This window comes from Lynx canadensis, chromosome B1 (genome assembly GCF_007474595.2).
Source record: "Lynx canadensis isolate LIC74 chromosome B1, mLynCan4.pri.v2, whole genome shotgun sequence".
In the NCBI taxonomy this organism is placed as follows: domain Eukaryota; kingdom Metazoa; phylum Chordata; class Mammalia; order Carnivora; family Felidae; genus Lynx; species Lynx canadensis.
Genome location: NC_044306.2, coordinates 205,890,758 through 205,918,632, shown reverse-complemented (window position 1 = coordinate 205,918,632; position 27,875 = coordinate 205,890,758). Strand labels below are relative to the sequence as shown.

The 27,875-nt window shown below is 46.6% G+C and overlaps 1 protein-coding gene across 9 annotated transcripts in view; it reads left to right on the top strand.

Annotated features, from left to right (window-relative positions):
- Window positions 1–235: 235 nt before the first annotated feature.
- Window positions 236–27,875, top strand: part of PIGG (phosphatidylinositol glycan anchor biosynthesis class G) — a 44,369-nt gene continuing 16,729 nt past the window's right edge. For 2 of the 9 annotated variants that reach the window (XM_030314435.1, XM_030314443.1), the window contains exons 1-8: window positions 263–504; window positions 1,350–1,555; window positions 10,575–10,784; window positions 12,557–12,745; window positions 13,586–13,727; window positions 23,095–23,307; window positions 26,740–26,957; window positions 27,304–27,585. In XM_030314435.1, coding sequence (XP_030170295.1) covers window positions 351–504; window positions 1,350–1,555; window positions 10,575–10,784; window positions 12,557–12,745; window positions 13,586–13,727; window positions 23,095–23,307; window positions 26,740–26,957; window positions 27,304–27,585 — 1,614 coding nt within the window. In that variant the 5' untranslated portion in view covers window positions 263–350. The other 7 variants (XM_030314436.1, XR_004343568.1, XM_030314438.1 and 4 more) reach the window with 7 other exon arrangements.

Sequence of the window (27,875 nt, the reverse complement as noted above, 5' to 3'; positions counted from 1 at the left end):
AGGAATGGCACACGTTAGGTTTTCCTACCCGCGGGAGACACACCCGACACCTCCATCTGGAAAGCGGGGGCGGGGCCTCGCGGGCGGGAGGGAAGGCGCGAGCGCGCGCGCCGGAAGTACTCGCAAGAGGACTCTGGGATTACCGGCACCCGGAAGCGTCCGTCTGTTTTGCATATTTCTGGCGCGCCGGCGGACGTGATGACGCCACGAGTCGCCGCCTGTTACGCGTGCCAGTTCAAGCTTGTTCAGGGGCTGCTCCCGGAAGCAGCCGGTGCCGAGGGAGACTCGGGAGGGAGCTCGCAATTGTGAGGGGTGGGGGAGCACGGGTCCTGGCCCTGCGGGTGGGCACGATGCGGCTGGGCTCCGGGACCTTTGCCGCCTGCTGCGTAGTGATCGAGGTGCTCGGGGTCGCGCTCTTCCTTCGGGGATTCTTCCCGGCTCCGGTTCGTTCCTCTTCTAGGACGGAGCACCAAGCAGAGCCCCCAGCGCCCGAACCCTCCACTGGTACGGACCCCTCCCCGGCCGTCTCCGCTCCCCTGGCCCCACTTTCTCCAGAGAACCCTCCTTATGAGCCTCGCCTCTTGGACTTCTCGGGCTACCGGTGCTCGTCTCTTTCATTCTGGTCTCCACACCCAGGAGCCCCCCTTTTACCGCCCAGCCTCTGTCTGTATCGTTTTGTGGCAACCACCGCTACTAGCCCGCCTCGAATCTCCTCCCTGGTCGCCGCAAAGAAAGCCATCCACACCCTGGTTCTTGCCTCCCCCCGGGTCTGCTCCTGCAGCTAACACCCCCCGCCCCCTTCCCTGGACAGGCCTTTGGGTCACTCCCTTTTCTAGGCGCCTTTTTTGGTTAATAAGACATAACAGGTAAGATACTTGCTGACCCCTCGCGTTTTCTTCTATGACATTCTTCTAAGAGGTTGGTTTTTGTTTGTTTGTTTTATTCTCCCCAGTAGCCCTCACCTACCCAGCAGTACAAAAGGCTCTCCCGCTTGGACCAGGGCCACACAATACCAGCCACTGACCATGTAAACACAATTTGTAAATGCTTCCCTGTCTCCTACCTGCAGCACTGTTTTGAATCAGTCTCCCTAAAGGTCCAGTTTTCAGGACCTTCACGAAGGGACTCCCCTTTTCCAGTATTCACCATGCAGAGGGCAATTTACTGCTTCATACTGGGGCTCTCAGTGTATTTGTCACCCCCGCATTGTCTACCAGTAACTGGTCCTTTTCTTTGGATTGAGGTAGGTAGATATAACAATATATATGGTGCAAAAGTAGATTACAAGCTGCTTGGATGCTAAGTACGGTTTAAAGTTCAATTTCCTTTTTTCTTTCAAACCTTTTTAGGAGCCAGTTCCAACTGGACCAAGCTCCCACCACCCCTCTTCAGTAAAGTTGTTATTATGCTGATAGATGCCTTGAGAGATGATTTTGTGTTTGGGTCAAAGGGTGTGAAATTTATGCCCTACACGACTTATCTCGTGGAAAAAGGAGCATCTCACAGTTTTGTGGCTGAAGCAAAGCCACCTACAGTTACTATGCCTCGAATCAAGGTAAATGGTTTGACTTCCTTTGTTATATATGGGTTGATCTTTGGGAGGTTTGAAGGGGCTGTACTCTTTTACTTGGAGTCCCAATTTTTACTAAGTAGAAGTTAGTTTGGTGTTGTCAACCTGACTGGGACAGTAAAATGCTGAAGAAGCCTCACAAGGTAGGCTAGAACTGAGACCTGTGATTTATGTCCCCTGTCAAGTAGCCAAAGTTCACACTTCATGGAAAGCGTAAAGTATTTAGATCCAGATCATTCAGGTCAGCCTGATCCAAGAGCTAGTGTCCTCCTTGCTAACCTGGTCTCTAATTGTCAGTGGGTCACCTACATTCCAGAAAGGAGCCTTTAGGGTTAATCCAGTTCATTCTTTTGACTTTATAGATGAGAAAGCAAACTCAGATAAGTTCGATGACTCGTCAACAATTGTGGTATGCACAGTGATCAAACTTGCATGATCTGGCCGTTTCTAGTGTTTCTAGTGAATACCTGTTTCAGGTATTCAGCCTAGTGAGTGTGGCTTTAAAGCACATGGTGCTTTACCCAAGAACTATGAGTTGAAAAAAAAAAAAAAAAAGTACAGCTTTATTGATTGGCTCAAGAACTGTTCATTAAGCAACTACTATGTGTCAGTATTGTAATGGGTATGCATTTGGGGGAAAATAGTATCTACCTTCATGGAGCTTTTAGTCACTTAGGAGAGACCTAGCCATTACACAAATGAGTAGACAAATTAAGTTCACTTTTAAAGTGTGATTAATGCATGATGAGAAAGAATAGGATGTGATGCTCATTGCTGGGTGGGTTAGGAGGAGCCCCAATTTAGATTGAGGGTCAGAAAAGCCTATCTGAAGAAATTACATTCAAGTTAAGCTGAGGATGAGTAAAGAGGAGGCAGCAGAAAGGGACAGAGGAGCTTCAAAGTTTGTGACTATGTTGCTAGCATGGTATAAAAGTCCTGGCTAAGGCTTACATCTATGGCTGATCATGTGACACGTCAATATTTGATGAGACGGAGCCACTTCTTGATTCAAAGCTTGGGGCAGCATTTAGTAGGTACTCAGTAACTGTTTACTGGATGGATAAAACAGCCTGGGATTGTAAGGATTAAAACCACATCTTTCATTGGCTCTTTTCCTTGAGTTTCCCACTCTCTGCCACTTTTGGATGTAGTGTGTCCGTCATTAAGCAATATTTATTGAGCATCTTCTGTGTACCACACAGTTTTAGATAAGAGGGATTCAGTGAGGAACAAGACAGCAAGTGCCCTATCCTCATGGAGCTTAATTTCTGATTGAGGGGACAGAAAATATGTAAGTATACAAATAAATAATCAAAGTTTCAGAAAGTGATAAGTGCTATGGAAGAAATCAGGGAGGAGAACATGATGGAGTGATGAGGAGTGGGAGGTGGGGAGCACCTTTAGTCAAGAAGCTCAGGAATGGTCTCTTAAGAGTACTCCTCCTGTTGAGCCCAGTCTTGTGAAAGCTGGAAGAAAAGCATTCAGGCTCCTTACCATCAGGAGCACTGTCTTTATCTGTTCTATCAGAAGTATGGAAGGAACCCGTTCCTCCTTCGTTCTGGTAAGAAAAGTATTACTAGGAATCTGAGCAGGTGTGTAACAAAATGTGTAAATGGGTGTGCAGACCTGTATGTGGGCCACTGTGGTTCTTAGGGCCTCCCGTCTCCAGCCCATTTGTGTCATTTCATGAAACCGGTGTTTTGTTTCATTTTGTCTGTTTTGTCTTCAGTCCTTTACAGGTTCTTGGTCCTCGTTCCTCATCAAGGAGGAGCTAGAACAGGAAGTCCATACTGGAGTTAGGGTTACACAGCTCTAGAATTTGGTAGGATTGGGTAGTGTTGGCTAAGGAGTGTGTCCCCTACCCTGCCTTCAGTTAGGGAAGGGACTTCAGTAATCTCAAAGTGTTGATGCAGTTGTCACAAAATGCTGACCTAAATGACTCCAGACTAATGCCCCTCATAGCATTTGGTCGTGTTAACTAATATGTGACTGCTTTTCCTTTCTTCAGGGAATTTATAGTCACAATAAGGAACAGGTACTGAACAACTGACTGCAGTGAGCACAGAGCACAGGCATTTTCTCATGTGCTGTCACAACAGCCCCATGTTAGGCTTCGGGAGGCAGGTACTGCCATCTTCTCCATTTTCCAGATGAGGAAACAGGCTTGAAGTGGTAAAACCACACAGGTGACATCAGAAACCAAGCCTAAGCCTATGTGTGTGTGGCTCCAGAGCCTCTGTTGGTCACAGTGAGTTTACACAGCAGTGCTGCCCAATAGAGTGACCAGGCCACATCCTCTTCCAGTAGTCTCTGCAGAGCCCTCCTTCAGTCTCAGAAGGCAAGAAACTACTATTCCCAAGGCCACAGCAACCACAGAAAGACCTCCAAGGTGATGTCAGGCTTGGGCTCTCACTTAGACTTCCCAGGGCTCTCAGCTGCCTGCATGCCTCCTGCTGGCATGCAGGAGGGTGAAGGGTACTAAATAGTCCCTGCCCTCCTTGAAAATGTCAGTGGAAACCCAGCCTAGTATGAGAAGGAGGCAAGTGCCTTATAAAAGCCCCTGGGAAAAAGATGGACAGATTAGACCACGTGGAAACAGAAAACCTTTATGTGGTGGAAGACACTATAAAACTAAGTCAACTGACAAATGATAAACTTGGAAAAATCATTTACAGCTGAGATCACAGACAAGATGTTAAGCCCGTGATGTGTAAAGAGAATCTGACGGAAAACAATCCAGTGGCAAAGGATATAAAGAACCCCACAAAGGAAGACATTGAAATGGCGAGTAAACATAGGAAAAGATGTCTTTACTAGTAATCAGGGCAAAGCAAACTAAATCAATCTGTAAACCCAGTTTTTGTCTATCACGTTGTACAAACTTAAAGATTGGTGATGACCTCTTCCTCACACGAAATGAGGTGGACAGGTACTCTCAACACTGAGCCAACCCCTGCACTGCCTGTCCAAACAAAGCAGCTCGTGGTGCACTGGTGCTAACCCAGGCCTTGAGGCTACATGGTCCTGTCCCTGTTTACCTGTCCACCCTCATCTGAGCTGCCTTCCCTCTTCCTGTGTCATTCATCCACAAGGATCCCCATAGCTCTCCGTACCCCAAGTGTGCTGCCCTCCTTCAACCTTGGGGCCTTCACAGATTGCGGTGCTCCCCCTTGGAAAGCCCCACCTCACCTCCCTTCCCCTCCCCTAGACAACATGTCAGCCTTCAGATCTCAGCTCAGATGGCACTTCCATTGGAAGCTTTTAAAAATAAATGTCCACTAAAATGGTCTTGGTCCCAATACTGGATTACTTTGTAGGTGCTAAAAAAGAAGCAGCAGCAGCAGCTGTGTGTTTTCTGGGGAAAGAAGTTCATGATATGTTAGCGTTTGAAAAACAAAAGCAAGTTGTGGAATTATTTACATAGTTTGTTACCATTTTGGTAAAGAAAAATATGTACCTTTGTGATTGTACACATACAGGGAAAGGTACGGTATGATACTCCCCAAGAGTAACTGGTTACCTACAAGCAGTAGGATTTCAGGGAGGGGGAGAGGCTCACATTTTAAAAAATAATTTCATTGAGATAGAATTTTCATACGGTGCAACGCATACATTTTTATGTGCACAGTTTGGTGAGATTTAACAAATGTGGTATAGCCATACAACCACCACCACACTCTGGACTTTGATCCGCTACCCCAGGAGTGGTGGTTGTTGCTGTCATTTTGTTGGTTTGTTACTGTAATCACTTGCCTAAACTCTTTCTGTAGAGTCTGTCTCCTCTGGAGTGCACAGTAACGGGTATGCTCATTTTTGTTTTAAATTCTTGTTTTTTATTTTTAAGCTGGTCTTCTGAAAGGTTACCCCTTGGTGAGCATAGTTAGTGGTTAGCCAATGATTGGTCAGAGGTTGTGCTTAAATACATTATGCAGTGGGCCTTCCACCCTTTCCAGGGCTCTGTGTATGGTTTGTTCTCACTGTTCAGGCACCTAGTAAGCCTGCCTTCTCACTTTCTGTGTGAGCACTGCCTTTTGCTCAGCTGGAAGGAACCGGTAACTAGGCACTGTCTGATCTCTCCTGAGTGCACACTCAGCCCCGTGTGTGCATCCAGGTTTCAGGAATATGTGGGAGCTTACAGAAATATGCTATAGCTGTCTTTTATATATATTACAATTATATCCATTATATATAATTTTTTGTCAAATTGGTTTCCATACAACACCCAGTGCTCATCCCAACAGGTGCCCTCCTCAATGCCCATCACCCACTTTCCCCTCTCCCCCACTCCCCATCAACCCTCAGTTTGTCCTCAGTATTTAAATTTTTTTTTTTCAGCGTTTATTTTATTTTTGGGACAGAGAGAGACAGAGCATGAACGGGGGAGGGGCAGAGAGAGAGAGGGAGACACAGAATCGGAAACAGGCTCCAGGCTCTGAGCCATCAGCCCAGAACCCAACGCGGGGCTCGAACTCACGGACCGCGAGATCGTGACCTGGCTGAAGTCGGACGCTTAACCGACTGCGCCACCAAGGCGCCCCTGTCCTCAGTATTTAAGAGTCTCTTATGGTTTGCCTCCTTCCCTCTCTGTAACTCCCCACCCCCCTTCCACTGCCCCTTGGTCTTCTGTTAAGTTTCTCGGGATCCACATATGAGTGAAAACATGGTATCTGTCTTTCTCTGCCTGACTTATTTCACTTAACACAGTACCCTCCAGTTCCATCCACGTTGCTGCAAATGGCAGGATTTCATGCTTTCTCATTGCCAAGTAGTATTCCGTTGTATGTATAAACCACATCGTCTTTATCCATTCATTGCTTGATGGACATTTAGGCTCTTTCCATAATTTGGCTATTGTTGAAAGCACTGCTATAAACATTGGGGTACATGTGCCCCTATGCCTCAGCACTCCTGTATCCCTTCCTAGTGGTGCTATTGCTGGGTGATAGGGTAGATCTATTTTTAATTTTTTGAAGAACCTCCACACTGTTTTCCAGAGCGGCTATACTGGCTTGCATTCCCACTAAGAGTACAAGAGGGGTCCCATTTCTCCACATCCTCGCCAGCATCTATAGTCTCCTGATTTGTTCATTTTAGCCACTCTGACCAGTGTGAGGTGGTATCTCAGTGTGGCTTTGATTTGTATTTCCCTGATGAGTGATGTTGAGCATTGTTTCATGTGTCTGTTGGCCACCTGGATGTCTTCTTTGGAAAAGTGTCTATTCATGTTTTCTGCCCATTTCTTCACTGGATTATTTTTCGGGAGTTGGGTGAGTCCTTTATACATTTTGGATACTAGCCTGATATGTTATTTGCAAATATTTTTTCCCATTCCCTCAGTTGCCTTTTGTTGATTGTTTCCTTTGCAGTGCCGAAGCTTTTTATCTCGAGGTCCCAATAGTTCATTTTTGCTTTTAATCCCCTTGCTTTTGGAGATGTGTCGAGTAAGAAATCACTGCAGCTGAGGTCAAAGAGGTTGTTGCCTGTTTTCTCCTCTAGGGTTTTGATGGTTTCCTGTCTCACATTCAGGTCTTTCATCCATTTGGGATTTATTTTTGTGTATGGTGTAAAAAAGTGGTCTAGTTTCATTCTTCTGCATGTTGCTGTGCAGTTCTTCCAGCACCATTTGCTAAAGAGACTGTCTTTTTTCCATTGGATACTCTTTCCTGCTTTGTCAAAGGTTAGTTGGCCATACATTTGTGGGTCCAATTCTGGGTTCTCTATTCTATTCCATTGGTCTATGTGTCTGTTTTTGTGCCAGGACCATGCTGTCTTGATGATTACAGCTTTGTAGGAGACGCTAAAATCTGGGATTGTGATGCTTCCCACTTTGGTTTTCTTCTTCAATATTACTTTGGCTATTCGGGGTCTTTTGTGGTTCCATACAAATTTTAGGGTTGTTTGTTCTAGCTTTGAGCAGAATGCCAGTGCAATTTTGATTGGGATTGCATTGAATGTGTAGATTGCTTTGGGTATTATTGACATTTTAACAGTATTTATTCTTCCAATCCATGAGCATGGAATGTTTTTCCATTTCTTTGTGACTTCTTCAGTTTCCTTCATAAGCTTTCTATAGTTTTCAGCATACAGATTTTACATCTTTGGTTAGGTTTATTCCTAGGTATTTTATGATTCTTGGTGCAATTGTGAATGGGATCAGTTTCTTTATTTGTCTTTCTGTTGCTTCATTATTGGTGTACAAAAATGCAACTGATTTCTGTACTTAATTTTGTATCCTGCGACTTTGCTGAGTTCATGTATCAGTTCTAGCAGACTTTTGGTGGAGTCTGTCGGGTTTGCCATGTAGAGTATCCATGTCATCTGCGAAAAGTGAAAGTTGGACTTCTTTGTCAATTTTGATGCCTTTTATTTCATTTTGTTGTCTGGTTGCTGATGCTAGAACTGCCGACACTATGTTAAACAACAGTGATGAGAGTGGACATCCCTGTCATGTTCCTGATCTCAGGGAGAAAGCTCTCAGTTTTTCCCCATTGAGGATGATATTAGCTGTGGGCTTTTCATAAATGGCTTTTATGATGTTTAAGTATGTTCCTTCTATCCCAACTTTCTCTAGGGTTTTTACTAAGAAGAGATGCTGTATTTTGTCAAATGCTTTCTCTCCATCTATTGACAGGATCATGTGGTTCTTATCTTTTCTTTTATCAATGTGATGTATCACATTGATTGATTTGTGAATGTTGAACCAGCCCTGCAGCCCAGGAATGAATCCCACTTGATCATGGTGAATAATTCTTTTTATATGCTGTTGAATTCAATTTGCTAGTATCTTGTTGGGAATTTTTGCATCCATATTCATCAGGGATATTGGCCTGTAGTTCTCTTTTTTTGCTGGGTCTCTGTCTGGTTTGTGAATCAAAGTAATGCTGGCTTCATAGAATGAGTCCGGAAGTTTTCCTTCCCTTTCTATTTTTTAGAACAGCTTGAGAAGGATAGGTATTATCTCTGCTTTAAATGTCTGGTTGAATTCCCCAGGGAAGCCACCTGGTCCTGGACTCTTATTTGTTGGGAGATTTTTGATAACTGATTCAATTTCTTCACTCCTTGTGGATCTGTTCAAATTTTCTATTTCTTCCCGTTTGAGTTTTGGAAGAGTGTGGGTGTCTAGGAATTTGTCCATTTCTCCCAGGTTGTCCAGTTTGTTGGCATATAATTTTTCATAGTAGGCCCTGATAATTGCTTATATTACAGAGGGATTGGTTGTAATAAATCCATTTTCATTTGTGATTTTATCTATTTGGGTCCTTTTTTCTTTTTGAGAAGCCTGGCTAGAGGTTTATCAATTTTGTTTACTTTTTCAAAAAAAACAACTCTTAGTTTCATTGATCTGCTCTACTGTTTTTTTTGTTTTTGTTTTTGTTTTTAGATTCTATATTGTTTATTTCTGCTCTGGTCTTCATTATTTCTCTTCTGCTGGGTTTGGGATTTCTTTGCTGTTCTGCTTCTAGTTCCTTTAGGTGTGCTGTTAGATTTTGTTTGGGGGATTTTTTCTTGTTTCTTGAGATAGGCCTGGATTACCATGTATTTTCCTCGTAGGACTGCCTTTGCTGCATCCCAAAGGGTTTGGATTGTCATGTGTTCGTTTTCATTTGTTTCTGTATATTTTTTAATTTCTTCTCTAATTGCCTGGCCGACCCATTCATTCTTTAGTAGGATGTTCTTTAACCTCTATGCATTTGGAGGTTTTCCAAACTTTTTCCTGTGGTTGACTTCAAGTTTCATAGCATTGTGACCCAGATGTCACTTTTAAATGTTAGGCCTTTCTCTTACCAGAAACAGCCCTGACCCCTCAGGCAGCTGTAAGGTTGGCCTTCCTTGCTTCCAACATATCCCTGGCATGGGACTTCTCTGAGCAGCTCCAGGTCAGACGGATCCCCATGACTGCTATATCGCAGGGGTAGGAGAAGGGGAGCAGGCTATGTTAAACAGCACAGGGACTCACAGCTCTTCCTGAGATTCAGTAGTTTGTCTTAGATAAGAACTTCTCAATTTGTTTTATATCCTTGATGAGCTTTCAAAGTCCGGAAATGGTTGCTTTTGGCAGTTTGGTCCCATTTATCATTGCTCTTATGGGAGGAGATATGCCAAGCTTCTCTAGCATTCCAGAAGTCAGGTTAATCCATATTTGCATTTTTGGCTGTTAAAGAAGTCCTGGAAAACTTAGTATGCCTGTTGGCACTGTCCAGATTTCTGTTTATTTCAGTACATAGGTCCCTGGGTGCCAGTATCATGGGTTGTTGGTTAACTCCAGATCGTAGGAGACACATGACCTGTTACAATGGCCTCTTAGACTCTATGCTAAAATGAGGGAGGTTGTTGACATAACTCTACATCAGAAAGGTATTGGCAATATGTCTCGCCTACCCTTTCTTCCCAGAAATTTCAGTAGGGTGTGTGTGTGTGTGTGTGTGTGTGTGTGTGTGTGTGTGTGTGTGGAGCAGGGGTGTCCCACCAGCAACCTGGGCCAGTTAACGATGGGAATTCCTGAGAGTTTTTGCTTAGAGACTGCTTTCCTCCCAGGTGTGTGTGAGAAGCTGTTCATCCACTCAAGGTGGACATTAGAATTGCTGTGTTGTAAGATCAGTACATGGAGTTTGCTCATCACACAGAGCAGATTTGAAGCTTAGGTGAGGACCTGACAGGTGGTTGAGTAAACAGATTTGTGTTTTCGATGCATAACACACTTTGCCATCTGCTTCAGTTGCTGTAACTCACGGCTTTCCTGTCCACCACTGTCATCCAGCTGCCCGCAGCCGCCTCCATCCTCCCACTGGCTGAAATACAACAAAGTCTTTGTGATCAAGTTTGCTAGCTTTGCCAGAACGTATGTGCAGCTTTCCCGTTTGTCTTAACACTGACCGACCCTCCGGTGTTGAGGATGCCCTAGTTTTATGCTTTCCTCTTTCATCCATAAAATGATTTTTGGCACCCCTTCCCTCGCTGTGCTTTGGATTCCATGGTCTAAGTTCTCGAATGTTTCCTCCTGCAGGCACTGATGACAGGGAGCCTCCCTGGCTTCATCGATGTTGTCAGGAACCTCAATTCCCCTGCACTGCTGGAAGACAATGTGATCACACAGGCAAAAGCAGCTGGGAAAAGAATGATCTTTTATGGAGATGAAACATGGGTGAAATTATTCCCACAGCATTTTGTGGAATATGATGGAACAACCTCATTTTTTGTGTCAGATTATACAGAGGTCAGGTTTTCAAATAAGAAAATTTTGTCATGATAGATGGAGTCTGATATACTCTTAGAGGCAACATCATTTTGTATGTGACTTTTACCCTCTTAGAGGCAACATTGTTTTGTATGTGGCTTTTATTAGTATATTGGGAGTAGTATGGAGAGGTTGTAAAAATTGTCCATTCATTCACATAATCAGTTACGGCCCAGGGACATGAACCCTGATGCAGTTGTGATCAAAACTCTCTTGGAACAGCCAAGCGCCTGTTGATGGGGGTACAGAGGATCAGGGCCAGCAAGGAGCCATTTAAGCTGAGTTTTGAGAAGTGAGTGGGGACTTCCCAAGTGGACAGAATGGCGGGCACAGCATCTGTACAAGGCAGAGCCTGAGGACTCCGTCGCCTCTCTGGGATCTTTGAGGATGTTCTCCTGTTAGTGTGGTGGCATCCCCTGCGGGGAGGTGGGAGGACAGATGGTGAACTGGGCAGAGCCTGGTCCTGAGGGGCATTTCCCTGTGCTGGGAGTGCAGTCTCCAACAAGAAAGAGGGCATGATTAGTCCCATAGTTAGAAAGCTGACCCTGGCTGAGACCCTGGATGTCTCAATCAGTTGAGCATCTCACTCTTTATTTCAGCTCAGGTCATGGTCCCAGGATGGTGGGATTGAGCCCGCATCAGGCTCTGTGCTGAGTGTGGAACCTACTTGAGATTCTCCCACCCTCCCTTTCTCCCTCTGCCCCTTTCTGCCCACTCGTGTGCGCGCGCGCGCGCTCTCTCTCTCTCTCTAAAATAAATAAATAAATAAATAAATAAATAAATAAATAAATAAATAAATAAATTTAAAGACAGTTGACCCTGGTCAACTCCAGAGGGAGTCCCCATAGAGTAGAGGCACACCCACAGCAGCTCAATTTGCTGGGCCTCGTAGAGCATCTGCGGTCTTGCTTAGGTTGATATCCTTTCCTGAAGTTGACGTCTGTAGATGAAGCAGTTACTGAGTTTTCTTGTCTTCTGTCTCATCAATTAGAGACCCTTCCCTTTGTAGTGACTTTTCAGTGGGAGGGAGGTGGGCCAGCTGAGTGGTCAGGGCTGACCAGGCTCACGGCTCTGTCGGTGGCTGCTCTACTAGTTGCCGAAAGCTGTATCTTTCCTCCCAGAACAGCCTTCTCGTAGGACACTCAGCTTCACCCCAGAGGTCACCTGAACTCTGGCACCTGTGTGACCTGGTTATCTGCTTAGTGTTAGTTAACTCCCAGCATGGATCCTGCAGAATGTTTTTTTTAGAATAATACTTCTCATTGAAATTATCTGTATAACGTGTTCTATCTGTAACTTAGAAATGTGAAACAGTATTAGTAAAAGCTTAATCTAATGCTAATATTTATTTTTTTTATATTTTTAATGTTTATTTATTTTTGAGAGAGACAGAGACAGAATGTGAGTGGGTTAGGGGCAGAGAGAGAGGGAGACACAGAATCCGAAGCAGGCTCCAGGCCCCGAGCTGTCAGCACAGAGCCTGACGCGGGGCTCGAACTCACGAACTGTGAGATCATGACCTGAGCCAAAGTCGGACGCTCAACCGACTGAGCCACCCAGGCACCCCTTGTTTATTTTTTTACTGACAGCTTTTTCTGTTTGTTTATTAGGGTTTTTTGCTCTTTTCAGACTCTTAGTCCTGTTACCTAAAATAAATGCTTAGGTTTTAAAAGGACTGTATCACTTTCTCTTGGAGAGTGAAGATCAAGGGAAACGAGGAGTTATTCGTACGTACTTTTCCCCCTTTACAGGTGGATGATAATGTTACAAGGCATTTGGATAAAGTATTAAAAAGAGGGGATTGGGATGTGTTAATCCTCCACTACCTTGGGCTGGACCACATCGGCCACATTTCCGGGCCCAGCAGCCCCCTGATCGGGCACAAACTCAGCGAGATGGACAACATCCTGATGAAGATTCACACCTCGCTGCTGTCCGAGGTGAGGCTCACTGTGGAGCGCCGTGGAGTGCTAGAGTCACTGTGCCAGCGTCTCCTAGGAGAAACCAAGTTCCTGAAGTGGACTTGGGACCTACGTGAATGCCATTTAAGCAGCTACTAGTTCCAGAATGCCTTTTATATCATTGTTCCTGTCTGGGCATCTGTGGAGCTTATACTCTTGCCAGGAAGGACAAACAAGGGGCATAATAAATGAATACATGAGTATACTGGAAAGTGATTAGTGCCAGAGGAGAGCATAGGGCAAGAGGTGGGAACAGCATCTGAGAGAGAAGTTGTGATTTTAAACGGTGAGATGAAAGCAGCTGTCCTTCAGGACGTGTGAGATGTGAGCGGAGCCTTGAAGGGAGAGAGGGGCGGATACGCCATCTGTGAAGGTGCGTTCCAGGTGAAGAGGCAGCAGCGGTAAGGCAGAGCCTGCTGGGCAAATCCAAGAACAGCAAAGGTCCTTTGCTGGAACGCTGGGGCTAAGGGGCAACCCCGTTTGACACACAGGAGACAGGCCTGACAAGGAGGGCACCTTGGCTCTCGCAGCTCGGCAATGGCAAAGACAGAAACCAAGCTCAAATCCTCTGCCTTCGGAGGCCCTAAATGTAACCTTCCTGGGCTCTGTGACCTCCAAGTGATTCTGTTTGTTTTATTTATGGTACTCGTTGACTTTAACCCTTTGATCTTGTAAGCTCATAGGTTAAAAAAAAGTCTAACATGTTTAGAAAGAGCTACTATTTATAAAGTACAGCTAAAATCTAAAGTTTTTCCTTAACAAGAGCATGCGTTCTCCTCAGTCTGAATGCAACTGAAATATTTTTCCTTTGTATTGTAGGAAAGAGAGAATCTTTCACCCAATTTGCTGGTTCTTTGTGGTGATCATGGAATGTCGGAAACAGGAAGTCACGGGGCCTCTTCCATGGAGGAAGTTAACACCCCCCTGATCTTAATCAGTTCTGCATTTGAAAGAAAGCCTGGTGAGGATTTAGGAATGTTTACTATTTTCCTTTTTTTTTTTTAATGTCTATTTTTAAGAGAGTGAACACGTGTGCATGGCAGGAGGGAGGAGGCGGGGCGGGGGAGGGTGGGTAGAGAGAGGGGAGGACAGAAGATCCAAGCAGGCTCCATGCTGACAGCAGAGAGCCCGATGCGGGGCTTGAACTCATGAACCATGAGATCATGACCTGAGCTGAAGTTGGACACTTAACCGACTGAGCCACCCAGGCGCCCCGGAATGTTTACTGTTTTAAAACCGTATTTTACGTAACTTCTTTCTATAGTCTGATTTTAAATTTAAAAATCAATTTTTGGAAGCTGGGTGTGTTTGAAATACCCTGAGCAATGTGAAGATGAGAAGTAGTGGGACAGGGTGCAGCCAGGGTTTGGAGTTTACATTTCTTACCCCAATTCTTATAATGCAGACATTTCTTGTGGAAATTTTGTTGTATGAATGTCACTGCCTGAATATCTGGAGGTGTTAATAAAAATTACCACCAGCTTGGAGACATCTGAACACATATATGAACTAAAAGAAAGAGACGTTAGTAATTCAAATTTATTTATTTATTTATTTCAACATTTTTTATTTTATTTTTGGGACAGAGAGAAACAGAGCATGAACGGGGGAGGGGCAGAGAGAGAGGGAGACACAGAATCGGAAACAGGCTCCAGGCTGTGAGCCATCAGCCCAGAGCCCGACGCGGGGCTCGAACTCACGGACCGCGAGATCGTGACCTGGCTGAAGTCGGACGCTTAACCGACTGCGCCACCCAGGCGCCCCAGTAATTAAAATTTTTATAAACTATCCATCTTTGGAAACTATTAAGGGTCAGAGCGGGACTACCTGAGGGCCCATCTTTCAGCATTGAGACACCCAACTCTCCACCCCAAACACACACGGGCAGCTCTGACCCGTGCGGGCCGGCCTGCTTCACAGCCATCTGCCCTCCCTCACCCTGCACTTGAGGCTGGCCTCTGCCTCCTCGCTTTACCGCACGCTCACCTTCGCCCACCAGGTATTTCTGAGTTGAACACTCTGGCTTCCTTGCACGCAATCCTTCCATACCATTTGGCACTTCTGACCCCTAGTTCTGGGACCTCCCATTTGTCTGGTTTTCCTCCTAACTCTCACGTTGGTGTCTAGTCAGCTGTCTTTCTTCTCTGATCTCCAGCCTCCAGACTGTCTACTCAGCTGCCTGTCTGACACCTCCACTTGGGTCTCCCACAGGTAGAGCAAATACGACAGCTTCACATCCTAATCTGCCCTCTCATGTTGCTCTGCCAGCAAATGGCACCCTCGTGTGATTCTTCCAATCGGAAACCTAGGTGTCTCTCTTCACCCTCCTTCTGCCTTGCTCCCCACATTCCAGACCATCCCCGATCTCCCGTACATAAAACCTTTCAGTAGCTAAACTTTGGGTCAAGTAAGTCCTACGTGAGGTTTCTTTCCTACCTCACAGCTTCATCCTGAGCCATATTCATCACTATTCACTATGTCCTGGCCTCTGCCCTTCCCATGGGTCCTCCAAGTGACAAGCTCTTCCCCACATGCCCCCGACTCTGTCGCCACATCAGATCCAGTCATCCTTGGTTTCATCTGACATCAGTTGCTCATCCACGAGACTAAATTGCCTTCCCTCTGTTCATTTTTCACAGCATTCTGTGCATCCTTCCATCATTCTTTGCTTAGATCGTAATTAAAGACTTAGATGTGACGCGTGTAATATCTGCCTCCTCTCTGCACTTCAGCTATAGTCGGGCATGACCTAGTCTATTTTGTTCATTGGTACATGCCTGCCTTGGGCCTAAACATTGCCTGGTATATGATCAGTGCCAAAAAGAATTGTTGAATGAATGAATCTTCCACTTGCTTGAGGATTGGTTGGAGCAGAACTCCACTGACTTCCTTCTGTCTTTTAATAGTGCTTTCTCCCCTCGGACATCTGACCCCCTAAAATATAAGTCCTTGGCTCTTGTGACCTGGGCCTTTCCATTCTAGGTGTCTTGCCTGCCTTCCAGTGAAGGCTCTACTCACCAGAGCACCAACTTCCTACACCTGACTTTCCCACACTGTGTACCCAAAGCAGGGTCCTGTGTGGCTCCCCTATACCTGAGTGAGAGCCCATGCCAGAAACAGTCTTTCCACTCATCTGTCCAGTGGAGGTACGCTGAGTACCTGTGGTGGGCCAGGCACTGCGCCGGACACTGTGGGCAGCCTTCACCCTCAGGGGCCTCGTAGTGTGGGGAGGAAGAGAGACAACCAAGTGGGTGGTTTTTATTGTGCGTTGTTAGGTTATTGTTGAACTACAGCGTTGAAGTTTCGTCTTCAAGGTGGGCATTTAAGAATCTCCTTGGGAGGCCTGGCTGCGTCTTCAGAGCCAGGAGCAGCCAGGGCAGCTGCATGCGCAGGACGCCTGATAACTGACCGCAGTGCCAGCGGTGGGTGGGTTCCAAGCTTTTTGTTATCTGTACATTTGTTTCCGGAATGTAGTCTCATTATGCTGATTTTATGAGCCAGGACTGCGCTGTATCTAGTTCGCTCAGAGTCAGTATTAATTTTAGGACAGTGCATGTCCAGTCCCCCTGCCCCCAGCACTGCCCTTACACGACCGCTGATCTTTTTTCCACCTGTATAGATTTGCCTCTTCTGGACATTCATGTACATGGACCCTGTAGGACCGGGCCCTGTGTGAGTGGCTGTTGATTACTGAGCATGATGTTTTCAAGGTTCTTCCACAGTTGTATCGGGTGTCAGGACTTCACTCCTCTGTTTGGCTACATTGTTGTGCGGATAGACCACATTGTGTATCCGTGCATTAGCTGATAGATACATGGGTTGTTTCCACTTCTCAGCTGTTAGAAATAATGTTACTGTAAACATTTGGAAAGTAGTTGTGTGCACAGATGTTTTCATATGGTGTTGTTTTCTTTTGCCAATACAGCTTTGCCCCTATGTCCCTCCTCTGTGCTGTTGTTGTCAAATATGTTATATTTTTACATGTTACAAACTGAAGACATAACTGTATATGTATTTTATATAATAGTTTTTTAATTTAGTAAGAAGGTAAACACGTTTTTATGTGTTCTATAATTGTATAATTACTTTTACTGATGCTCTTTGCTTCTTTTATGGATCAAAATTAACCATGGAGTCACTTGCTTTCAGCCTAAAGAACTTCCTTTAGTATTTCTTATAATCCAGGTTTGCTAGCAATTAATAGTTTCTTTTTTATTTTGTTTTTGTTGTTGTTGTTGTTTTTACCCTGGGTGTCTTTATGTTGCCTTCATTTTTGAAAGATAGTTTTGCTGGATGTAAGACTCTTAGCTGACCATTCTTTTCTCTTCCAGTACTTTGGATATGCTATCCCACTGCCTTCTGGCCTCCACAGTTTTGGATGACACATCATCCCAGTCTACCTGGGCTTCCCTTCTCGTCTTTCAGAATTTTTTTTTTAATTTTTTTTAATGCTTAGCGCTTTTTTTTTTTTTTTTTTTTTTTTTTTTGGGACAGAGAGAAACAGAGCATGAACGGGTGAGGGGCAGAGAGAGAGGGAGACACAGAATCGGAAACAGGCTCCAGGCTCCGAGCCATCAGCCCAGAGCCTGACGCGGGGCTCGAACTCACAGACCGCGAGATCGTGACCTGGCTGAAGTCGGACGCTTAACCGACTGCGCCACCCAGGCGCCCCTAATGCTTAGCTATTTTTGAGGGAGGGAGGGAGAGAGAGAGAGAGAGAGAGAGAGAGAGCAGGGGAGGGGCAGAGAGAGAGGGAGACAGAGGATCCAAAGCAGGCTCCATGCTGACAGCAAAGAGCCCAATGTGGGGTTCGAACTCACAGACCATGAGATTGTGACCTGAGCTTAAGGCGAACGCTTAACCGACTGAGCCACCCAGCGCCTCCCACACTTTTATTATGCTATGCATGTTTTGTGTTTATGCAACTTGGAGTTCATTGGGGCTCTTGGATGTGTAGATGAATAGTTCTCATCAAATTTGGGAATTTTTCTGTTTTTCAGATTGTATATTTTTTTATCAATTTGACTTTAAATTTGGTGATTCTTCTACCAGTTCAAAATCTGCTATTCAACTATGGTGAATTTTTCGTTTCAGTTACTATATTTTTCATTTTCACACTTTCCATTTGGTTCTTTTCTTTATAATTTCTGTTTCTTTGTTGATAATCACTGTTTGATGACAACATCGTCGTCAGACCTTCCTTTACTAGTTTATGCGTAGCTTCCTGGAGCTCTTTGTGCATACTTATCGTGGCTACTTAAAAGACAGTCGGTTACCTCTAGCATCTGGGCCCTTCCCTGGGAGGTTCTGTTGCTTTTCCTTCTGGGTTTTACTTCCCTGTTTCTTTGCATAATTCCTCACAGTTTTCAATGAAAACTGAACATCTCAAATAGGCCTGTCTTCATTGTCGTTTCCTGGCTTATTCACTGAGTGCCGTGGCTTGACCGTTTCAGTGAGGTCATCTCCCACAGCGTGAAGTCTGCTGTCGCTCCTGTGCGGGGACAGCAGCGCTGGGGTGACCGCAGACTCAGTGGCGCTCTGTTGCTGTCACACCCAGCTGTCAGGCTCCACTCACTGCCAGCTGACTGCCGTATTTTCAACAGTTTGTGAGAAATGTGCTTCACAATCCGATCTCCCATTTGAGCCCCTTTGAAGGGTTGTTTCTGAGGCCGTTCTCTGAGGCGGTTCTCAGCCTTCTTGCTGTCTTCTCCCCAGGCCCTCCTCTCTCTGAGCACTCAGCTGGCCTGTGGCTGTCACGAAGCTGCCAGTCTCCTCTCAGCTGCCCACCTCCAAAGTCTCCATTGTTTTAAAGAGCGTTCCTAGGTGTGAATTCACCACCTTCTGTTCCAAACAAAGTCAGTTCTTTTGTGGGGAGTTTTGCTCTGTTTTGCGGCCTGCCCTGGGCAGTTTCTCTGAGCCACGGTTGCTAGTTACGGGTGGTAACAACAGTCCCCTTCTCTTGGGGGCTCTGTGTAGTAGCCTCTGCTCTTTCTGCTAGCCTCTTCTGGGGGCAGCCTCCACCCGGCAAGACTGGTGTAAGGGTGAGTGGGCCCCAGTGCTGTTGGCCTTTTATGTCTTGCATAGAAATTCTGGGTGAGGCTGGGCAGGAAAAGGTAGCTCCCAGCCGCTCAACTGCTGTTGAGGGTGTGCACTACACGGCTGAGGAGGATGAGCAATGCCGGCAGCCTGTTCCTCGCAGGGAGAGCACAGAGCGCTCCACAGGGCCCCGGGGGGGAGAGGGAGCCCTGTGTTCTTCAGTGCACCCTCTCAGAGTAGTCTGTGTCCCGCGGAGCTGCAGGTGGGGGGGCAGGGAGAGAGTGGGTCATGGTTCCTCAAGGGCCTCACACTCTCCCGTTCTTACCAAGCTTTAGATTTTCTTGAACAAAGGTTTCTGTATTTGCCGTATGCCCCCAGATGGTTTCCGGAGGCTGTAAGTCATTGTGCTGCTGGTGGTTTTTATGCTCTTTACCAGTTATGCTTGTTCTCCTGGCAAGCTGACCCACAGAACTCCCCATGCCACCATTCCTCATAGGTCTTTGCAGGCTTATTTTTAGCCTACAAATTCATGTACGTTTTTGTTGCTTGTTTTAATAATAAAAAAAAAAAAAAATCTTTCTCATGGTTCGTGAGTTCGAGCCCCGCGTCAGGCTCCGAGCTGACAGCTCGGAGCCCGGAGCCTGCTTCGGATTCTGTCACTCCCTCTTTCTCTGCCCCTCCCCTGCTCACACTGTCTCTCTCTGTCTCTTAAAAATAAATAAACGTTAAAAAAAGGTAAAAAAAAAAAATCTTAAGGCGTTTATTGATCTGAAAGATAAGCACTTTGGGATTGTGTGCCATGTGATTTCATACACCCCCAGCCTGCTACTGTCCACCCCCAGAGTTCCAACCTCCCAATAAAGAGAAGCACAGATCTGGGTCCATCCAGGGTCAGGGGGTCCCAGAAGGAGATCATGCTTGTGCTTCACTTCCACGTAGGGCAGAGCAGGTATGTTTTGTCTCCCTCCTGCTACCAGGATGTAAACTCCATGAAGACAGGGAGGGACTTTGCCTGCTCTTTCATATTCTGTCCCTCTAGCCTGGAATACTGGCACATCGTGGCTGTCAGTATTTGCTGACTGAATGTGTGCAAGGTGGCTTAGCTGTACAGAGCATGTTGCTGGGGCCAGTGGACATGAGGCAGGTGGGAGAAGGCCTGGCTGCTGGAGGGGGAGAATGATTTTCTGAAATGTGTTTCCTTCTTCCATGAGATAAAACCCACTCTGTAATGTGATCCGCCTTGTGTTAGTATTACAGAATTGCAGTTATCAAAATATTGCTGGCAAGAGCTAGTCACACTAATCAATGGAGCAAAATCAAGAGGTGAAAAGTAGACCCCAGTAGCATTGCATTCGGTGACAAAGGTGGCATTTCACAGCAGTGGAGAAAAGACAAGGCATTCCAGAAGTGATGTCATGACCTTCTAGAAAAAAAAAAAATTATGCTAGGAATCTACCTCATTCTTTAAACCTGTGTAAATCCCAGATCAAAACATTTCAATCTTTTTTTGAAACACTCTTTATTATGTGAGTTTTCAGACCTGCAAAAGTAGGCAAAGCCCGCCACCCAGTTTCAGTGTTCACGGGCCGTTACAGCCAATCTTACATCTTCCGTCCTCCTCGCTCACTTTCCTCTCCTTTCTTGCTTGGAAGTAGGTCTCTAGAAGATGTGTGCTCTTACTTTCTTAATGTAGCACGTTTAAAATATAGCATTAAGTCCTTAATTCATCAAATGGTCAGTGTTCAAATCTCCAACGTCGGTCTCCCTCTTTGGTTGTTTGAGCTGAGATACCAGTAAGATCCACGCACTGAGATTGGTTGATGTAACCCTTTACACTCTCTTCCGTCTATAGGTCCCCGCTCCATCCTCTTTTATTTTCCCACAGTTTATTTGTTGAAGAAGTGTGGCTGTTTGTCCTGGGAAGTCTCTCTCTGCACTGTCTGCTAGCATATCCTCTGTGAACCCTGTCTGACCAGGAGGCAGCTTCAGATCCCGTTGGCTGGTTTTCATAAGGCTGTTTCCAGCAGGAAGCACACAGTGTCTGACTGTTCGCTGTATTGTGAAGCCAGTAGCCACTGATGACCAACTAGGGCCAGTAATTCACTGGAGGTGGCAAACAGTGATATCTCAATTGTATAATTCTTCATTAACTAGCCTGAATCATTCTGTAAGGAGAATCTTCCCCAATCTACTTTTGCTTACCTACCGGTACCATTTATATAACAGAGATAGGATTAATGATGAGTTATTCTTCCCACTTATTTACCAGTTTCAGACCAACGATTTAGTTCACTATGATTCACTAGCACACTTCATCTGTGACCAGTTAGGGTTTTGTGTTGTTGTTGTTGTTGTTGTTGTTGTAGTTGTTTAGTAGCATTGTGAACCCATGGATCTAAGCATATTTTGTTTCAATTCTCTATAAGTAATATTCTTTTTAATACTCAAATTGTGCCATCTTTGGCCAGTAGGAGCCTCTGATTCAGATTAGCTCCTGAGTCCTTCCAGCCTTGAGGTCTCAAACACCTTAGTCTCTCTGAGAGTTCTGTTGCTCTCCAGTCTGAAAAGGGTTCCAGCCTCCCATTGCACAGTTCCTTCCCTGGACCTGGAATCGGCTGCTTTTCCAGGATTCCCTAGTTCTGTTCAGTGGACAGGGATCTTTGAGGACCACTGTCTGGATACTGGCTTATTTTTCATTTCTGGACAAAGCAAGGAAATCTTTTTAAGATAAAAATGATCTTGAGTTTGTATTGATACTTGCAATTCACATTCATTACTGTAAAATGAAAGTATTAGGCCCTATGTCTTTTCTGTCTTCCTCCTAAGCTTAGAATCCTGGTTGTCAACGACCCTGGAGATGAGTATCACATAATGACCCAGAGTAATCTCAGAATAGCACTGGCACCACCACCAATATCAGCACCAAAATCAATTTAAGGTGGGATTTTTCTTTTGGGTTTTGTTTTGCTTCAGATCAAAGCACTTAATATAAGAAAATAATAGAAGAAAAACAAATGAAAAAATTGGCGTAGTTAGTTCTTTCTAAGTATAACCCAGAAGCCATCAGTGGAGGGTTGGTCAAGAAAAAAATTAATATATTTGACCAAATCAAAAAGAAAAATTCTATACAACCAAAAGTACCACAATGAGAGTAAAACCTCTGCAAACCCACACTACAGTGTCTGAGGTACTCCCACCAAGCACCACCTACCTCTCCTGGGTGGACTTCCCTGGTCGCCCCCTCAGTCCGCCTCAGACCTTCATTGTGGTTTCTGGGGGGTGGGGGCTGGGTATTCTCTTTACAGATGAGAACAGTCTGACTGTGTTGACTTCTCACCCAAGGCGTCGGCTGGATGGTGGCAAAGCAGGAGCCTGAGCCCAGTGTCCCGATGTCACACCCATTTCCTCTGCAAAGTTAGTAGCAAGGCAGGCTGTTACCGGGGCCTGAAGCTCTTCAATTGCTCAGGCCACCAGTAGGCAGACGTCTTGCTTGTTGGAGCTGGTTAGAGAACTAGGCCTAGCTCAATCCACCCTCGCTCCGAGCTCCCCAGCACAGGTGCCTTCTACTGCTCAGGAGCTGCTGAAAAGTCTGTCCATATCTCAGTGCTGTGTGGGCCTCTCTGAATCCACAGGGTAGGGCTGCCATACATCCTGCTGTCACCCTTGTTCTGGAGGTTGACTGTTGACCTCACCAAAGTGACCATCCCTCAGCATGTACAGAGCTACCTGCTGTCTCTGTGCGTATCCCGGGCTCTAAAACTCAGGCGGTACTGTTTCTTGTGTTGGTATCCCTCCTACATATCATACGCTACTTTGGGGAAGGCACCATGCCCACACGGGATGAGTATTTAGTAATTTATTGACATAAGAACCAGGAAAGTGCTTTCTGTATGAATCTGCGTAGAATGGCTCAAAGAGATGGATAATCGGTTGTAGAAGGTCAAGGGAATGGGGGTGCCTGGGTGGCTCAGTCAGGTAAGTGTCCCAACTCTTGATTTCAGCTCAGGTCATGATCTCTCAGTTCTGAGATCGAGCCCCATGTCAGGCTCCGCACTGGGTGTGGAGCCTGCTTAAGATTCTCTCTCTCTCTCTCTCTCTCTCTCTCTCTCTCTCTCTCTCTCCCTCCCTCCCTCCCTCCCTCTCCCTCTCTCTCCCTCTGCCCCTCTCCGATGCACACAAGACTGCATGTGCTCACTCTCTCTAAAATAAATTAAAAAAAAAAAAGGTCTAGGGAATGACTACTATCTCACACATCTGAGAGGCCATCACTCAAACCGTTTTCTTTTCTCTAGGTGACATCAGACATCCAAAGCATGTTCAACAGACTGACTTGGCTGCAACCTTAGCAATAGGCCTTGGTCTGCCAATTCCAGAGAACAGCGTTGGCAGTCTCCTGTTCCCCTCCATAGAAGGGAGACCAGTGAGAGAACAGTTGAGGTTTTTACATTTAAATGCAGTGCAGCTCAGCAAATTGTTGCAAGAGAACGTGCCATCATACAAAAAAGGTAACTCAGTTAATAGACAATGTTTCCACTACACCTGGTGTTTCCTCTGTTGTGTGTAGGTCATCAGTCTTTGTGCTTCTGTTTTATTAGAACCCTGATGAGCACCATTAGCAACACCCACAGATACAGTTATCTATATCAAGTTCTTGCATTCAACAAATATGGAATTTTTTCACTAAGTTCCTGTTTGGCTGGGGACTATTACAAGCACTGGAGTCACAAGGGCTCTGCCCTCATGGAGCTTACCTTCCAGAGGAGAAGTAGCAGTAGGATGGTGAGGAGTGCCTTAGGAAAAGGCTGTATGGGGGAAGGGATGGAGAATGCAGGTGGATGAGGGCTGTCGGGGCAGGCCTGGCCTTTGACACCGGGAGAGAACGTGTGGCAGATGCAGGGTTCTGCAGTGGGGACCTGCCTGCACCTTCAAGGGAGGACCAGGGGGACGGAGTGGCTGGAGCAGGGCGAACTGGGGCAAGGCAGAAAGAGATGAGGTCAGAGGGATAGGAAGGCCTTCTAGGCCCTGGAGAAGCTCTTGATGAGCTAGATGGGGGGTCCATGCAGCCGTTCGTGCAGAGTCTGAAATCTTCAAGCTGCATTTTCAAAGGCTCTCAAAGGCTCTCTCAGGTGCCCAGGTGGAAGGCTCTGCCTTGTGTGGTAGGAGAGTCCGAAGGCTGCTTCAGTGCCCCAGTGAGAGGTGGTGTGAGGGCCCAGGCAGTGGCAGTGCAATCCAGAACAAATGGCTGTATCCTGGATATATTTTGAAGGTAGTGCAAGCAGGATTTGGTGATGCGCTGGATATAAGGTGCAGATGAACCAGAGGCATAAGGAACAGCTTGGGGTTTTCATTAGAACAGTGGAAGAATGGAGTGACCGTTACTGAAACGGGGAAGGGTGTGGGAGGAGCAAGTTTGCAAAGCAGGGTGCTTGCCAGGTGAGGGGGTTGGTGTTGAGGAAGTCACGTAAATTAAGAAACTCAGGAAGGGAGGAGTGAGCAGCTATGTTGAGCGCTACTTAAGGCAAGCTAAAGTGAGGAACTGAGACTGGACCATTCATCTAGCAGGTGAGGTTGTCGGTGGCTTTGTCAGGAGCAGTGCGTATGGAGAACTGGGAGAAAACCAGGCTGGAGTGGGGACAGGGAAGGACCTGGGGCGTGGAAATGGCTGTTGTCTGAGGTGGGTGGAGGCCGACACAGGGTATATTGTTTCTAGTTTTAAGCTGAGAAAAACTAAGGGGTATTGATACTCTGGTGGGAATGATCCAGATCACCCCACGACCATCTTTTCGTATGATTTATCTGGCCATCAAGGTATATTAAGGACAGCGTGTTTGGTGCCGGGACTGGGGCTGGTTTGGGAACTTAGAGGAAGTCAACTCCTAGTTTGAGGTGACATTCAATGTGATGTTGGCAGCTTTTCCTACTTGAGATAGTGGAGTACTAGGAAGTATGGTGATGCTGATGAGTTTGCGCTGAGATGTAGACTGGCCTTGAGCTGCTGGTGGACGACAAGCCCTGCAGGGACTAGTGGGGAGCCAGGTGTCCTGAATGGCTGGAGAGCCAGCCCCTGTCAGTGAAGAGGCCCCCAGTGAGCAACTGTGTGAAAATCTGGGTGAAAGTGAAGCCGGCTCTGTGCACGTTTCATTCCCGACTAGAGACAGTGGTTACTTTGTTTTCAAAAATAACTTGTTTGGTAGCTTTTGCAAATTTGTTATTGATAACGTGTGTCCTTTTTCCTACACTAACAACCAGCAAAACCCCAAACAAAACCACAGCGCTGGTTGTTTGCTTATTTCAGGAGTAGCAAGTAGGGAGAATTAGGCACTGCAGTGGGCGTGGCGGGAAGCAGGCCCGTGAGATGGACTTAGGCCAGTCCCTGGAATGGGAAAGCATTCTTGGGCCTTACGCCCCTGGGATGCCCTTTGTCTACGTCAGCAGTGTTTCCTGAGACAAAACTGGGTATGTATCTGACGCCAGAATTGATTTCAAGGCCTCCCCTAACATCCAGCCCAATCTGATACAGCTTGACCGTCGCTCCCCTTTCACTCCAGTGGGCCAGGCTTTTCTCGTCTCAAGACCTGTGCATGTGCTACTCTCATAGAATGGATGCTTTTCCCCACTGATCACCTGGTGGATTCCTGGGCCACCTTCCACTTCAGCTTCAATACCAGGCCTTACTGTTCCCCACCCTCAACCCCAGATTTCATTCAGTTTCCTCAGTGTTACCAAAAGTCTCCCATGTTCCCCCGCTTTCCTCCATAGCATTTTTCACAATGTGCACTTCCATGCACGTGTGAGAACCCAGCTGGATCATAGCCCCAGGCAGGCATAGCCGCATGCCCCATGCCTCTGTGATTCTGGGTATAGACACCGGTGCCCCCACATCTCTGTGACTTCAAGGTGCGGGGGAGGGGGGTATAACAATTAAGGTTTCCATCCTGGACCCAGACTAATTGAGTTTAGATCCCAGCCGTCACACCTGCCAGCCTGTGGGCTGGTGTCCGAGTGCCTCCCCTCTGCAGTGGGCATGGCAGTCATCCCTATCTGAGGGTTAGGGTCATGCCTGCCATCAGCACTTGGTCACCTGGTGCCTGCAGCAGCGGCGGGGCTGTGCTCAGGGTCATATAGCAGCCTTAACCCTAATCTTGAAAGGTATGGTTTAGACCACCTTAGAATGGCTCTGCTGGAAGTCGGAGGAGCACGTTAAATACCACGGAGTCTCAGAAAGGAAGTTCTTGCTTTTGCAGATGAGTTGAGTCACCGGTAGGTCTGGTCCAACTCCAGAAGGGAGCAAGGCAACTTCCTGACGCTGAGCTGCCTGCTGCTGCCATCCCAGAGGGGGAGCCAGCAGCAGTGGGGGCTGGGCTTCACCCAGCAGCTCTTCTGCCGGCCTAGCTTGGCGTCGGGGAGGATCATCTAGCCCGGCATCGTGGCAGGAGGGGTCAGGACTGCTGTCCCTTTCCAGAGAGGACTTGCAAAGAGGGAAACAGGTCAGAGATGGGTCGTCACAGTGCGTGAGCACTGGAAAGATTTTTAACACCGAGGACCTAATAATGTAACGCATTTCTGGGTTGTTTTTATATTGCACATTAAAGAAGAAGAAAAGGGTGGAGAGAGATCGGGAGAGAAGGGGGAGGAAGAGGAGGAGGCAAAACCAGGTGTAAAAGGTAGAGACGGGGGCACATGCTTCTGTCCCTATTGGGTGCTGCTTTGTGCCTAGGGCTGTGGCGGGCTGGCAGGATGTCAGAGGATTCGCGAGCATCATCAGCTGTTAGTTTTACTGAAGGCGTTGCTGGCCACCCCCCAAGGAATAGTTCACCTCCAGTAGGTCTCAGAATTTATGCTCGCACTATATGCGTGTGAATAATGGAATACTTTGAAATGACAGATGCATCCTCTTGTCTGTGATTTGTAATGTAACCTTGTCCTCTTCTTGGTAGAGCCTGGCTTTGAGCAGTTTAAAATGGCAGAGAGGTTGCATGGGAACTGGATCAGACTGTACTTGGAGGAAAATACCTCGGAAGTCCTGTTCAACCTGGGAACCAAGGTTCGCAGGCAGTACTTGGATGCCCTGAGGACTCTGAGCCTATCCCTGAGCAGACAGGTGGCTCAGTACGACATCTACTCGATGCTGGTGGGGACCGTCATGGTTCTGGAGGTACGGCTGCTTGTGTGGAGTCACGGCTCGGCTGTTAAACTGATTTGATAACTCAGCCAGAATTTTGTAGTTTCAAGTGCATAAAACACTTTTGTTCCTAAATGTGGAAAAATACCAGTTTCTTTACTCGTTGAACTCCCTCGTGGTGTGCCCTCGTGCCCAGAGTACTGCCAGGCGTCGAGTATGCGTGCGTTCTTGGCAGCTCTTTACAAACCGTGCTTATTGGGCTTTCTTCTTCTGTTTCCAACGTTTGAGCAGCTGGCACAAGGTCAGGAGGCAGGCTTTTTCTGAGCGGTTCTCTCCGAGCCCATCAGTCATGGACACTGCTGCTGTTTTTCTCTGCCAGGTTCTAACCCTGCTCCTGCTCAGCATCCCGCAAGCACTGAGCAGCAAGGCTGAATTGGAAGTTCCTCTGTGGTCGCCTGTGTTTTCTCTGCTGTTTTATCTGATGTTTCTGGTTCTTTCTGCTCTTCACGTCATTGTGTGCACCTCAGCCGAGAGTTCCTGCTATTTCTGTGGCCTCTCATGGCTGATGGCAGGTGGAGTGATGGTGTTGATCTCCGCACTGCTCTGTGCGGTTGTGTCTGCTCTTGCCAAGATGTTTGCCAGCGGAAAGCTCCTGAGCAAGGTAAGGCTGGCTCCCGCGCAGGGGACGCTGTCTTCCTGGATCGGCCTTTTTCTCTTATCTCAGCTGATCTTTCATTCATCAGACACTGGTTAAACCCCTTGGTGTGTAACCAGACAGAGTTGAGGAGCCCACACTTCAGGAGGGCCAACGTCTGAGTATCCTGACTTCAGACCCTCAGACCTGTGTTGCCAGGTCACAGGCCTCATTTCTTCGTTGTAAACACAGGGTTCCTGTGACTCTAAACATGGGCTGCTGGTCACAGACGAATGGGCAGTTGACTGGTGGTGCAG